The 14,482-nt window shown below is 37.8% G+C and overlaps 1 protein-coding gene across 3 annotated transcripts in view; it reads right to left on the bottom strand.

Moving 5' to 3' along the window:
• Nucleotides 1–3,595: 3,595 nt before the first annotated feature.
• The window catches only part of cstf1 (cleavage stimulation factor, 3' pre-RNA, subunit 1), a 34,206-nt gene continuing 23,319 nt past the window's right edge, over nt 3,596–14,482 (bottom strand). For all 3 annotated transcript variants that reach the window (XM_060835965.1, XM_060835967.1, XM_060835966.1), the window contains 2 exons: nt 13,937–14,327; nt 3,596–4,910 (listed from right to left, as the gene is read on the bottom strand). In XM_060835965.1, coding sequence (XP_060691948.1) covers nt 4,651–4,910; nt 13,937–14,327 — 651 coding nt within the window. In that variant the 3' untranslated portion in view covers nt 3,596–4,650. The remainder of the gene's footprint in view (nt 4,911–13,936; nt 14,328–14,482) is intronic.

Here is a 14,482-nt window from a genome sequence, read left to right as displayed (position 1 = left end):
ATCAATTCTGTACTCATCTAGTTAAACAGCACCTTAAATTTTAAAATTCCTCACCTCATTGTAGTCATACCCTCCATACCTTGGTAATCTCTTTTCTACACATGTTCACTTGTGGCCTTTTCAGGAACTAATTTCAAGTAATCCACTGGATGCTGTGCTTTCAGCTGCCAAGTTTTGGAATTCCAGACCTTTCCACTCCATTTTCCTCCTTTAAAGGAACGATTGAACATCTACCACTTTAAGCAAGTATTTGGTTGTTTGCACTCTCTCATCTTATGCAACTGCAAGTCAAATATTGGTTTACCATATCCCTGTAAAGTATGCAGAATGTAACAGATATCCTGTATGCACAGAGAGGGTATCATAGTTAGTTTTCTATCTCTGCAGTGGGGAAAGGATGGCTGACATGCAGAGCTTTTGGTCACTAACCAGTAATATGGTTGACAAACCTGAAGGTTTCAATTTGCTTCACATTCCAAATCAGAAATGATAAGATGACTACTTTGAGGAGTTTTCCTAACTTGAAACACAAACCTGATAGAGGTTAGGGACTTTGGACAGATAGATACAAAAGGAAATAAATATTATGCAGCATTGAAGCAATTTCTCACAGTTAGAGGTTCCTCTCCTGATAAAATAGAAGCTTCAATTGTTTACATGGGGTGCACGAGTATAACTTAATTTATAGAGCATACAACTTCACTGTGTAAGAGCAGACCGTGAGATGTGGGTTTCTGCCAAGAACTCTGAAAAAAACGTACTAAAATGATGGCAACATAAAGCAATCATTGATTCAATATGGAGCTTAGGGTCACAGCCATCTCACTCCACACACTGGCCCTGCATAAAAAATCTTCAACAAAACATTTACCTGGGTCAAATACATGACTCTATTGTTTCAATTCAGATTCATTGTGCACTAAAAAATAATTTTAAAAAGGTCATTACAAAATGAAGTGGATTTTAAACAGAAAAACTCTAGCCATGTCAAATAAAGAGCTTTTAGGGAGACACAAAACCAAAAGCATCTTGAATGCATTCGGACCAATTTACTCTCTTAGGATCTCAAAGGGCTTTGCAATCAATAAACTGCCATTGAAAAAATTTAGGGAAAAAAGCTGAAAAATGTGTTGCTGGAAAAGCGCAGCAGGTCAGGCAGCATCCAAAGAGCAGGAGAACCGACATTTCGGGCATAAGCCCTTCTTCAGGAAAGAAAAAAAATTACCAAAGAACTCAAAAAGTCAAGTTATTGAATGACCAATGTTAAAAAGTGCTGGTGAAAGGTTTCGGCCTGAAACAAGGACTTTCCTGCCCTTGGATGCTGTCTGACCTGTGCTTTTCCAGCTTCATATCTATTGACTCTGGCGTCCAGCATCTGCCATCTTTACGGTCTCCTACTCCTTATAAATTTCAGGTTCACTCCAGGTTTTTGCTGTGAAGTATAATGCTAATCAGTCTCTGTAAAGTGGATCCTACAACCATCAGTGTACCTTTGCTATCCAAGGTTTGGAGCGGGCATTGGGATCCTTGCATTTCCTGATATGTTTTGATTACTTAGGCCTATTGGCATACAGAGAACAACTTATAAATTTGAGGATGTTAAGAAACTTGGAAACACTGCACACTGATGATGGTGCGATGGGCAGACAGGAGACAGGTGAAGTTCAATGTGGAGGAACGTGAAGCAATTTGTCTTCATAGAGAGATCATGGAGATGCACTATAAAGGGTACAACTCTAAAGGGGATGCAGAAATAGAAGGACTTGAGTGCATGGAATACATTATGTAAATATGAAAATCTGTGTTTTTAACATACTTTACCTTGTTCTCACCTATTGATCTGAGCTTCTCCAACTTGCATGGCTTGGATGGGACACAGCAGAAACACAGATTGAGAGTCAGAGTAGTTGACATTACACAGTACCAGGATAACAGAGTTGGGTTCGGACATGCTGCTAAGGCTTGGCCATCAACTACATGGGCAGTGCATCAGGCAAATCTAAGTTCCAAACAGGCTTAGGATATATATGCAAATTTTTAAAGGGGCATCACTGTGGCTCAGTGGTTAGTATTTGACCTCAGTGTCAGGGACCCGGGTTCGATTCCAGCCTCGGGTGGCTTTGTGTGAAGAGTTTGCACATTCTCCCCGTGTCTGTGTGGGTTTCGTCTGGGTGCTCTAGCTTCCTCCCACTATCCAAAGATGTGCAGGTTAGGTGAATCGGCCAACTAAAATTGCCCATAGTATTGAGAGATGTGTACCTTAGGCGTATTAGTTAGGGGTAAATGTAGAGTAGTATGGGAATGGGTTTGGTTGGGTTATTCTTTGGAGAGTCGGTGTGGACTTGTAAGGCCGAATGGCCTGTTTCCACACTGTAGGGATTCTATGAAATATCATAGTAAATTAAATGCCTAAACCCTGGAAAGTGATATTAGTGGCAATACCAACTAGTTCACTGATAAGATACAGTAAAGATGTCACATCTTCTGCAGCATCCTGGATAAGGAAAGAGTGGGTGCATAAATTGAAAATTAGATAAGAGTATCGGAATTCAGAAACCCTTGCTCAAAGTGTGTTCCACTGTTTGGCTACTCTCTCAGCAGTGTGTCAGGATCCACTCACTAGAAATAGAAACATGTAGAAAATGGCCATATGTAACTGTAGAATCACAGTCAGAGGTTAGTTGAATGCAGAAAAAGAAAGAGACAGAAGAATAAAAGGTGCATAGCAGTTTCAATTCTTATTTACTTACCATTAAACTAGCAACATAACTACTAATAGCTTCTTAAAATGACTAATGGGTTACTAAGAAAAATGGATAGGATTCAATAAGATTGCATATCATCAATAATGTAAGACTTTAGTTAAGATGAAAACAATGTCCAATTTAGACTATAAGATATTAAGTGATATAAACATCTCAAAATTATAGCTGCCAACAACTAAATGGGGTGTAGACATTGCACATGAATACTGATTGAACAAGCAACACTGGTCATAAACTGAAAGCAAGTGTAGAGTCACCTTTAAGCTACTTATTGTTCAGCTATTAAAAGGTGTAATGCAATACGGAACACACAATATTTTCCTTCACCAATTTGGTATTCATCATCATGATATAAAGTTCTACACAGGCTCCTTGGTCTCCAAGACCTTATCATTAAATTTAAGCAGTATCTCACAATGAATGTTACAGCTGTATTTCACCACATTAGAAGGGACATATATCATACATGGCACTACCTTGGCCTCACAATTTGTAACTTTCCAGTAATGGTCACCAGACAGAATCGGGTTGGGGAACCCTACCCAATTATTTTCTTTCTTTTGTTAAGTACAATGCTCCTATCAAAACTGAACAAACTTGATTCATATCAGAAAATCAAGAGGACCTCATATCCTATACCCCTGTAACACTTCTCCAAATGTTACACTCTTGAACTGAAACTATTAACATTGCACTGAACTGGAGGCACTTTTGTGCACTGGACTTACAACAATTAGGGCCTGCACAGAAGCACTTATACAAGCCATAGCTATGTAGTATGCCAGTCTTTTCAGAGGTTTCATGCAATAACACAAAGCAGAAAACAGATACAGAATGAGAACAGAATTTTATTTCTGCTGTGATGCCCCTTGAATGAATAGTGTGCCAACATTCATCTTATGGCTTACATAGACAGGGTAGATGCTGGAGTTGATTGTTTGATCCTTTTGGAATAAGAATCCATTGACTATAAGTCAATTACAAAAGTTATGTCAATGAAATCTGTCATCAGAAATACAAAAGTCAGCTTGAGACAAAAATATGAAAAGGACTGGAAGTTATAATTGGTGATCTTTTCCAACACCAACTCCCATTTTAAAGCCCCTTGTAAATGATGGAGACATATGTTTGACTTTAGATTAGATTAGATTTACAGTGTGGAAACAGGCCCTTCGGCCCAACAAGTCCACACCGACCCGCCGAAGCGAAACCCACCCATACCCCTACATTTACCCCTTACCTAACACTACGGGCAATTTAGCATGGCCAATTCACCTGACCCGCACATCTTTGGACTGTGGGAGGAAACCGGAGCACCCGGAGGAAACCCACGCTGACACGGGGAGAACATGCAAACTCCACACAGTCAGTCGCCTGAGGCGGGAATTGAACCCGGGTCTTCAGGCGCTGTGAGGCAGCAGTGCTAACCACTGTGCCACCGTGCCGCCCACAAGACTTAGAAGGCTAAAAATGGCTTTTAGTGGATCTATTACAGTGAAAAGCAAGAATAACATTTTTTGAATTGCAACTGTGGAACAGTGTTTGAAAACACACAAAACAATGCTGAAGTTTCCCTTATGACAAAATATTTATATTGTCATAATCAAGGAATAAAAGGTGAACAAAATCAAATGGATTTCAAACAATTACAAATGTACGGGGGTCAACAAGCCGGGAACCTTCATACAAACAATGTACTGTTTTAGCAACAGCAAATCAATACTTCAGAATTAATTCTGTTACCCCTCTCAGGTCAAAAATTTGGAGAATGACAAGGCGGCGGTTTATAGAGCTAGATGAAAGAACTAAAATGCTTCCCATCTTCTTCTCATTATACTGTGACCAGGATTCATTTCTCCACCTCCTCATAATTCAGTTGTATGAATCAATCAGTGCTGGATCTTCTATACCAAAACCTGGCCCTGTAGTCATCACTGCAGGTCATAAAACCAGGATTGGTAGGAGAGTGCACAATACAACGAACAATATTGTTGTGTCCAAGAGACAGGAGGTTCTTGCGTTCAGCTGTACGTGAGTCCCAGCAGCAAAGACTTATTGTTCTTTCATCGGGGAGAAGCACATAATCTTCAGTATGGTTAAAGACAGCCTGGGTGCGATGTGTTTGTCTGCCACTCAACCCTGCTCCTAAATGGGAGGAAAGAAAACAGAAATTCAAAGATTTGTCAATCTTTTATTTCTACTCATTTCCTTTAGCTGTAACTAATATGCAGAGGAACCTTAATTATTTGAAGGACACTGTCGAGGAATATTTTGTTCTGTTAACCAAATGCTGGATAATCGAATGTGGATAACATAGCTTAGCCAAGCATCGGGATCTTGTGATCTTGCCGGATAATCCAAAATTCAGATAACTGAATGCCGGATAATTGAGGTTTTTCTGTACTACATTCTGATGAAGGGCTTATCCCGAAATGTCGACTCTCCTGTTCCTTGATGTTGCCTGACCTGCTGTGCTTTTCCAGCACCACATCATTTGACTCTGATCTCCAGCATCTGTAGTCCTCACTTTCTCCTAATATACTAACTACCAGTCATCCATCATCTTTATTTGTGTGTTACAACAACATTTAGATTTCCCTCACCAAATTGCATGGACCTAGCAATTTAAAATAAAGGCAATTTGGTTGAAAGAAACTCAACATATTCAATATGAAGAATAAGGAATGCAGTAAATGCGTTTCTCAAGTAGGACTGACTATTCAGGATATAGGATTCCAAGTTCAATCCTGAGTCTGTGTGAACTTAAAATTCTACAACTAACCATTATTCCAGAATGAATTTGGTTATTTGACCTGTACGAAGTGACATGGGACCATTTCTACAAAGATGTCCAAACCAAAAGATCCAAATTAAATGATTTGGTTCCCCTTAACAGTATTAAATTGATAGCCAATCCTGGGAAAGGGCAATTATAACTGTAATTGACCAGGAAAGTGCTGGACATTTAAATATTAACAGCTTAGTGCAAATCATCTAACACTACCCTTTATACAACTAACTCCAGCCAGCCTGTCTGAACGTTTCTTAAACCTCCACATATTGTTTTAGCATAAAGTAATCAGATTCAAATATTCAGGAGATAAAAAACAAACTATTTGACTATTTTTGTGACATTGATGAATAAACTGTATGGAACTTCTTCCTTCCTTTCCCTCCTAGGCTTTTCTAATGACTCAATGTAGAGCAGGTGGACCAACAAGTTCCAAGTTGAATTCCTGGTCTGCGGTATGTTAGTTAGTGGGATAAATGTAGTTGTAACAAAAGGGAAATTAAGGGAAAACTGGCCCATTTTCAACAGCATTCCAGGAACTGCTGTTTTGAACAACAGGTGAAGTCAAGGTTAACTTCAACTGTATTTTCTTCAGTTCTTTTGAAAAGTTCAATGGACATTCAATAGTCCATGTGCAGAATTGCACATGAAGAAGGTGTTGTCTAACAGGTAGCTCCAGAGCCACATGCAACCCCATGGAGTCTACTAATCCAGTGTTTGAAGCCCAGAAAATTCAATAACAATTGATCCCTAAGGTGCATATTTCGTATTCACTGATTGTCTAGTTTTAATTTCACAGGGCTAGAAACATTGAGAAGACTGCCTTTAAGAGTTCTGCACTTGTGACAGATAAGTCCATAGTTAAACCATAAGTTCAAGTGGTAAATGAAATTAATATTTGCAAATATTCCCCAATACTATGTGGCCTACCAAAATAAAAGCTGCCACTGAGGAACTTCAGTTTCTATGAAACTGTAACTTAGACGTGGTTAGGGGAAAACTGGCGACAAAAATAAACTTCTTGTTCATTTGGTGAGTTCTGAAAAACCACAACTTTTAACATTACCATTGAAAAACAGGATGATGGGACTGGCTGGGTAACACAGTAGAAGAGAAGTTGAAAACAATTTTAATCTGGTAGTTAACAATTCTAGTTCAATATTTCTAGTTTGATGTCCCACATCCCAAGACTGACTCAATACACTTCTCCAGTACGCAATTCACCACATAGAACACACTGTTCAAGTTTGCACCAAGTTAGTTGATTACAGCTTTTAAGTTGAGGAGTTAAATTAGAATGGAACTACAACCAGTAAGTAGCTTCAATTAATTTCAGTGCCTGGGTCTATGGATGATGACATTAGTTAGTGATCCTAAATTCTGATCCAGTGACCCTTGCTTAAAGTAAATATCTACTGACATTTGCTGAGAATGGTATCAGGCTTTGGCGTGAAGCTTCTTTCCGTAAACTCAGTGTTAAGGCTTTTAGATGAAGAATAGTCAATTTGACAAAGTCCTAGGATGTGACTGGCGTCTATGAGCATAGCCCAGCAAACAATTTCAGGAATGGGGGAGTAGAGGATAGATGTAAAGACAAGACAGCAGGAAAATGTGAATATGCAAAACATTTTGTTTCTTGGTTTACTATGAGTAAGAACAATTAATCCGAATCAACTAAGACTTATACTAGATTTTCCTTATGCTCCATTCCAAAGTGTCTGTGATGACAGCAGAAAGAAAAAGCAAAGCTTAATTCTTGTATCGCATTGGTATGAGCATTAGAAACTAGGTGTCCGGCGCAAGAGGAAACTTTTCACTGCCTCACTGAAGGGCAGGCTGCAGTACAGACTATCAAAAGCCAGGCCGAACTTAGATTTTCTGACTGGTTTAAACTGAAGAAACTCAAACTGCACAGAAAATGCACATCCTGTGCAAACGTGGGCAGAACACAAAGTGCAAAAGTATGACTTCATCTTATTTACACTGATACACATCATTTGGGCGTCTTTCTTTTATAGAGCTTACAATTTATAAATTATCTTCATAAATTCAAAAGTTTGCAATCTGTCAGCAGTCCAAGAGCTCCTCAATATCTGAAAGCTCAATGACACTAAGTGTGGAATTGTGAAAAGTTCAAAGCTACTGATTTTCACTGTTGATGGAAAAGTAGATAAAACTGGACGGTATTTTCTAGGAAAAACCCTTTAAATTCCACATAATGAAAATTTAAATCAACTACTTGGTTACATTCCTCTTTATAATGTGCAAATAAGAAAATACTTTCTGATTTCAAGAAAAATTATGAAATTTCAGCATGCGTTCTCTCAAAATGCTGGCAAAGTTCCTGGTTTCCCATGTAATAATATTCAGTCACACTTAAGTAAAGGAAAGACTTGCATTTATTTAGTGCCTTTCTTGAGTGAAAATTGTCCTTGGGAGCTTTATTCCCAATCAATTCATTTTGTAGTCATTATTGCATTGTAGTGAAATGCAGAAACCAATTTATTTGCAAAATTTTAGAAACTACAGTGGAATGCATAACTAGTTTGTTTTTAGCATTATTATTAAGGGATAAATATTCGGTAGGACACCAGAAGAACTTCTTGCTCATTTCACAATGCCATAAAATCTTCTATATCCAGCTGTAAGGGGTCACATCATGCTGGTTTAAAATCTCTTCTGAAAAGCAACACCTGGGTTACGTCTCTACAGTGTCTCTTAAACATGTGCTCCAGTGACTAAAAATACATGATTTGCTTGTTACGCAATGTCTGTACTCGGCTTTGAGGATCCAGGCATCTCCAAAGGGCACAAATATCTTGTATCACAACTACAACCTTCAACATTTCAGATTGCCCCAACTATAATGTCCATATCTTCTTTTATAGCAAATAAAAGCACCCACCATTGCCTTCTGTTCCCTCTGACCTTCATTAACTTAATTCCCTGAAGTCAAAATTTAAAAGTTCACTTTATGTTTAATCTCCATCACTATGGCTGGTCTATTGTATTCTATAGCAAATAACACCACCTACCAATGACTTCTGTTCTCTCTGAACAACACTGGCTTAATTGCCTGGAGTCAAAATTTAAATATAAAAATGAATTTTTAATTTCCTTCATCATGCTGTTCTTCTTCATTTTGGTAAACCTTGAGTCCTAATCCTGCTGAATTCCTTTGACTCCAAGACCGTGTATCCCTTCAGTCCTTTGTCCAATTACTGCTGGCAATGCATTCAGCTGCTCCTGTAAAACCTTTCTGCCTCTTAAATCCCCTCAGCTTTTTTTTTATTATCCTTAAAAAACCATATCTTAAACAAACATTTAGACACACATCATTACCTCTCCTTAAATTGAATGTCAATTTCCAGAGTATATTTGTGAAAAATATTGGGTCTTTTTAACTATATTAAAAGACATTACACAAATGCAAGCTGTATTACTAATAAGTAAATGCATCTAGACCTTCACACATTGCAATCCCCATATTTTCTACCACAACATGAAATTCCCTAAAAGGTGGAAGGGGATTGCCTACAGTTCATTCATTTGCTGTTATATCTTTACGTTGACTATTGTTGAATTAATTTCCCTTTTTGTTAAATTGTATTTTTGTTAAAATTCATTTCCTTCTCCTTTTCCCTTTCCTATTTGTCAGAATTTCCTTCCTCATTTTCTGTTTTCTTTCCAACTTTTCTGATCATTTTTATAAATTCTATATCTTTGTATATTCATCCTTCAGGTTGCCACTTTTCATTATAATCCGATAAGCATGGCAGATTCTTGAAAATTCGTTGGAAAGACATTGGCTACATATTGACACAAGTTGCTGTAGTGTAAAGGTGGTCTTCCTCAAACACCAAGCACCAGCTAATTTACAACCTGAAGAAGCTGAAACATTAGCAGAGCAACCTGCACAGTTTCCCAATCAGCAAGTGCCAACAGAAAAACTTCTTTATTGCTAATCACTAAAGTCAGTCAGTACAAACTGACAGAAATATTTATGCTCACTTGTCACTAAATTTGAACTTTCCATTTCCAAAGTTTTTCTATCTTCCTCAAAGGAAATATTCATGTTAGCTTAAGATTCCCAAGAATACTTCTGGATTATTTGTAACTTTTCAAGTGTATTAAACTGCACAGCCGAGCTAATTCCTGTGACAATAACATGCACAGAACTTCCAGCAGTGAAAACTCTCCAGTGATCAACAGTAAAATAGTGCCTGGCATTACTCCTTCTGGTGAAGAGACCATTGCAAACACAATTGATTCTCTTCCTGGCTGATATCAGAGATATCAGTATCTTCCTGATCTTTATGGCTCAGAACCATACTGGAAATTGCAGTGTAACAATAAGGCACCAATCAGCTAGCTAGCTAACACTATGCTTTGTGTCACATTTTTGTTCCTCTTTTTTTGTGTGGAAATTCACATCTCTCAAACTTCGTAGTCATGATATAAAGATGTTGGTGTTGGACTGGGGTGTACAAAGTTAAAAATTACACAACACCAGGTTTAAGTGGAAGCACTAGCTTGAACCACCTGATGAAGGAGCAGCGCTCCGAAAGCTAGTGCTTCCACTTAAACCTGTTGGATTAGAATCTGGTGCTGTGTGATTTTTAAATTGGTTGTGTTTTTTGAGGCTGTGACCATGAAGACAGTTAAGGACAGTGCAGCAGACATTGTCTGCATGGACTTTAGCAAAGCCTTTTGACATGGTGTGTTTGCAGTTGATCAGGGTGGCTTTATTTCATCCTATAATTAGTTTGCTAACAGCAGTTTTCAAGTTAAATGCTGGAGGCTGGGCCCTTTGGTGACATTCTAACTGAATGATAAATTGTTATGGAGCAATCAATTCAAGTTAGGAGTGACGATCAAGAAATTATTAGGAAATAACATAATTCTGCTATGAAATGAAATAAGCTCAAAACAAAACTGACAATGTTTCTCACTAAAAAAAAGAGTTCTAAATTATCTAATACTGGAAACTTTTTGCACTGTTTATCAACAAATATGGTAAACACATCCAGGGCAGTTTTTCCAAATCTTAAAACCTACAGAATTCATACCGTACAAAACAGCAACTAAGAAATACAAGGATAAACAGAATTGCATTTAGATTTCATGAACAAGATTACCTATGATTGATTGGCTGCAGATGCCCTAGAGCTGTATTTTTAATTTTCCTCACATGAAAAAAGATGTCTAGCTTGCAGTCATTTAACAGAATCAATGAGCACATGACTATTTAAGATACATAATATTAAATGATCTATTGCTCAAACACCACCACTACAAAAATAATGACAGCCCACATTCAAATTCTGAAAATTAACACAAAAAAATGGAATCTAATACTTTTTTTCGCTATTTGTTTAGTGCAACAGAATTAAATAAATTCACATCACTTCATCTTATGGTCTCCAAAACAAAAACAAATATGCCATGTAGTGCCACAGTAAAGATTCTAAAGTTCAAACCCATAGTGATTTTAAAATCTCATAAAAGCATCATGTGCTAACATTCAAGAATTTGGGAAAAGTCCTAACACCAGGCTTCAATGAAACAGCTTCTTTCAGCACACAGGTTATACAGTTATAGAGCAAGGAAACAGACCCTTTGATCCGACTCAACCATGCTGGCCAAGTTTCCCATACTAAACTATTCTCATTTGCTTGCATCTGGCCTAAATCCCTCTAAACCTTTCCTATTCATAAACCTATCCAAATATTTTTTAAACATTGTAACGGTACTTGCATCTACCATTTCCTCTGGCAGTTCATTCTACATACAAACCACAGTCTGTGTGAAAAAGTTGCCCCTTACATCCCTTTTAAATCTTTCTCCTCTCACCTTAAAATTATGCTCTCTTGTTTTGAACTCCCCAAACGAAGGAAAAGTATTTTGGTATTCACTTATCTTTAATTTTATAAACCTCTATAAGGTCCCTCAACCTCTTATGTTCCAGTGAAACAAGTCCCAGCCTATCCTTGTAATTCAAACCCTCCAGTTGTACTAACATCTTCATAAATATTTTCTGCACTCTCTCCAAATGTAGTAATATTGTTCCTATAGTAGAGCAACCAAAACTGTACAATGTCTTCATCAATGTTCTGTACAGCTACTACATGACATCCCAATTCTTATACTCAAAACTCTGAGCAATGATGGCAAGGGGGCTAAAGACCTTCCTAACCACCCTGTGATGCAAATCTCAGAATTACGTACCTGAACCCCTAAGTCTCTCTGTTCTACAACAAGCCCCAGAGCCATACCATTAACGGTGTAAGTCCTGCTCTTGTTCATCTTACCAAAATGCAACATCTCGTGCTATTCTAAAATAAATTCTATCTGCCACTTCTCGGCCCATTGACCCAATTGATCAAGGCCCCATTGTATTCTTAGATTACCTTTCTCACTGTCTACGATACCAGCAATTTTGGTGTCATCCACAAATTTTCCAACCATGCTTCCTACAGTCTCATCCAAATAGTTTACATAAAAGACAAACACATTGGACCCAGCACCAATCCCTGCAGAACGTCACTGGTCATAGGCCTCCAGTCCAAAAAACTACCCTCTACTACCCTTTGTCTCTACTGTCAAGCCATTTTTGTATCCAGTTGGCAAGTTCTTCCTGAATCCCATATGATCTAACGTTAATAGGCAATCTACCATGTAGAACCTTGTCAAAGGCTTTACTAAAGACGGTTGATAGTGTCTACCACTCGGCCCTCAATAATCTTCTTGGTCACATCCTCAAAAAATACAATCAGGTTTGTGAGATACGAGATCCCACACACAAAGCCATGCTGAGTATTCTTAATTAGTCCCTGCCTCTCCAAATTCATGTAAATTTTGCCTCAGAATCTCATCCAATAATTGACCCACCACCGATGTCAGACTTACTGGTCTACAGCTCCCAGGCTTCTCATTGCAGTCTTTCTTAAAGAAAGGCACAACATTAGACACCTTCAAGTCTTCCAGCATCTTAGCCGTGGCTGTAGATGATACAAATATCTCTATAGGGTCCCACAATTTCTTCCCCAGCTTCCCACAACGTCCTAGGATATACATGATCTGATCCCAGAGATTTATCTACATTTATACCTTCTAGGACCAAAGAACATCTCTTCTGTATTGTTTACAGCCTCTTAAAACTTTTCAGCTGAATTTATAGAAAAATAGCATTTTAAAACTGTATGTGTATAATGTATGTACACTTGTACATTATATTCTCATCTATGAAACTATAATTGACGCTACATACATAGGGATAAATAGAAAATTGGTAAAGTCGGAGTAGAACAAAGTAACAATTTTATGTATAATCTCTTAAGGCTGTCTGCTTACTGCCTTATCCTGAAAATACTGAATAAAACTCTGTATTAGACCTCACAATGCACTGCTAACAGATAAGGAGAGATATAGAATAAATGTTTTTTCCGTAGCATAAATGCTATCAGGGAGCTGTAAATTTATTCAAACAAAATATTACATAGTTGACATAAATATTTTATACATTATGCTGAAAGCCTTGTAGATATATTTGCATTCCAATTAAGTTACTTTAATATCTGAAACATATTAATTATATTTTATCTCCTCTTGCCAAAACTCCCAACATTTCAATTCTTTGCACTCTAACAGAGTTACATAGTTTTAAGAACATTAGAGAAAGTAACTTAAGAACTTTGATTATTCATGAATAGTTCTTAATTTTTCAGGTAGCTATATATGCAGTATGTGGACCTTTTGAATAGGAACCACTGAAGAACTGTTGTCAAGTTTGGTACAGCAAGGATAAAAATGATTTGCGTTATTTTGGTAACAAACTATCCATATGATCAAACTAATAACCATGCTGTGTTTTAATTAACAAACTAATATTCATTGTGCATAGGCTTCTCAGACACCAAGTCCCATAAGCATGTTCCAAGTTAAAACTCAGGTGGTGAAGGAGCAGTACTCTGAAAGCTAGTGCTTCGAAATAAACCTGTTGGACCATAACCTGGTGTTGTGTGATTTTTAACTTTGTACACCCCAGTCCAACACCAGCACCTCCAAGTTGTAAGGATGTTCCAGAATTCTAGTGTGTTTGTTAGACCATTCTTAATATGTCTTCCTCTCCTCCCACTCAAGTTCAAATTTTGGAATCATGCCTAGCATTAGCTATTTCCAGTTTACTGTCTTCTCTTTTACTCTTTTCAGCCTCAGGTTACAAAAAGCAGTATGACTAAATTCAATTACACATACTGGCACACAAATGAAAAATATACAAAGAAGATTGCCTTCTGTCCTCAAAGGCACTATGTATTCAAGGTGACCGAGCCGTAGTTAAATTTCAGTCCACAACTGAATTTTAATTAGCTTTTCTTACCTGTGTATTTAACCATTGTGCGGCCAGTTGATATTTCCCACAGTTTCACAATAGAATCCTTTCCGCTTGACAAAACATACTTCGAATTTCGTGAGAACATAATCGAGCACACCTCTGCACCATCATGTGCTTTTTCATAGGTTGTGATGCAGCGATTCGATACTCCATCCCACAGCTTGATGTTGCCATCTTTACTGCATGTCACATACATGTTGGCACTGGGATTATAGCTCACAGCACAGACAGCATCTGTGTGCTGATCACGGGGATTACTTGACACAAAACACTGGAAGGTATTGACGTCATACAATCGCAGAGTGGGGTGCTGTGTTCCCACTAGAATGTAGTCGCCGGAAGGGTGAAAGGAGATGGAGCGGAGCATTTCTGCTTCCTAAAAACATATTAAAAAAAAGTTGCAAATAATGATAATTAATTTCCACCTTTGTTTCATAATGCCTTCTCCGATTCATTATCGGTGACTCTGCTAGAAAAGTGTACAAAACTGTGGATAGGGTGGGTTTGGTTGTAATGTTTACAGTTCATCAG

Source organism: Hemiscyllium ocellatum, chromosome 15, assembly GCF_020745735.1.
Source record: "Hemiscyllium ocellatum isolate sHemOce1 chromosome 15, sHemOce1.pat.X.cur, whole genome shotgun sequence".
In the NCBI taxonomy this organism is placed as follows: domain Eukaryota; kingdom Metazoa; phylum Chordata; class Chondrichthyes; order Orectolobiformes; family Hemiscylliidae; genus Hemiscyllium; species Hemiscyllium ocellatum.
Note: the sequence above shows the minus strand (reverse complement) of the source record. Positions and strands in the feature narration are given on the sequence as shown.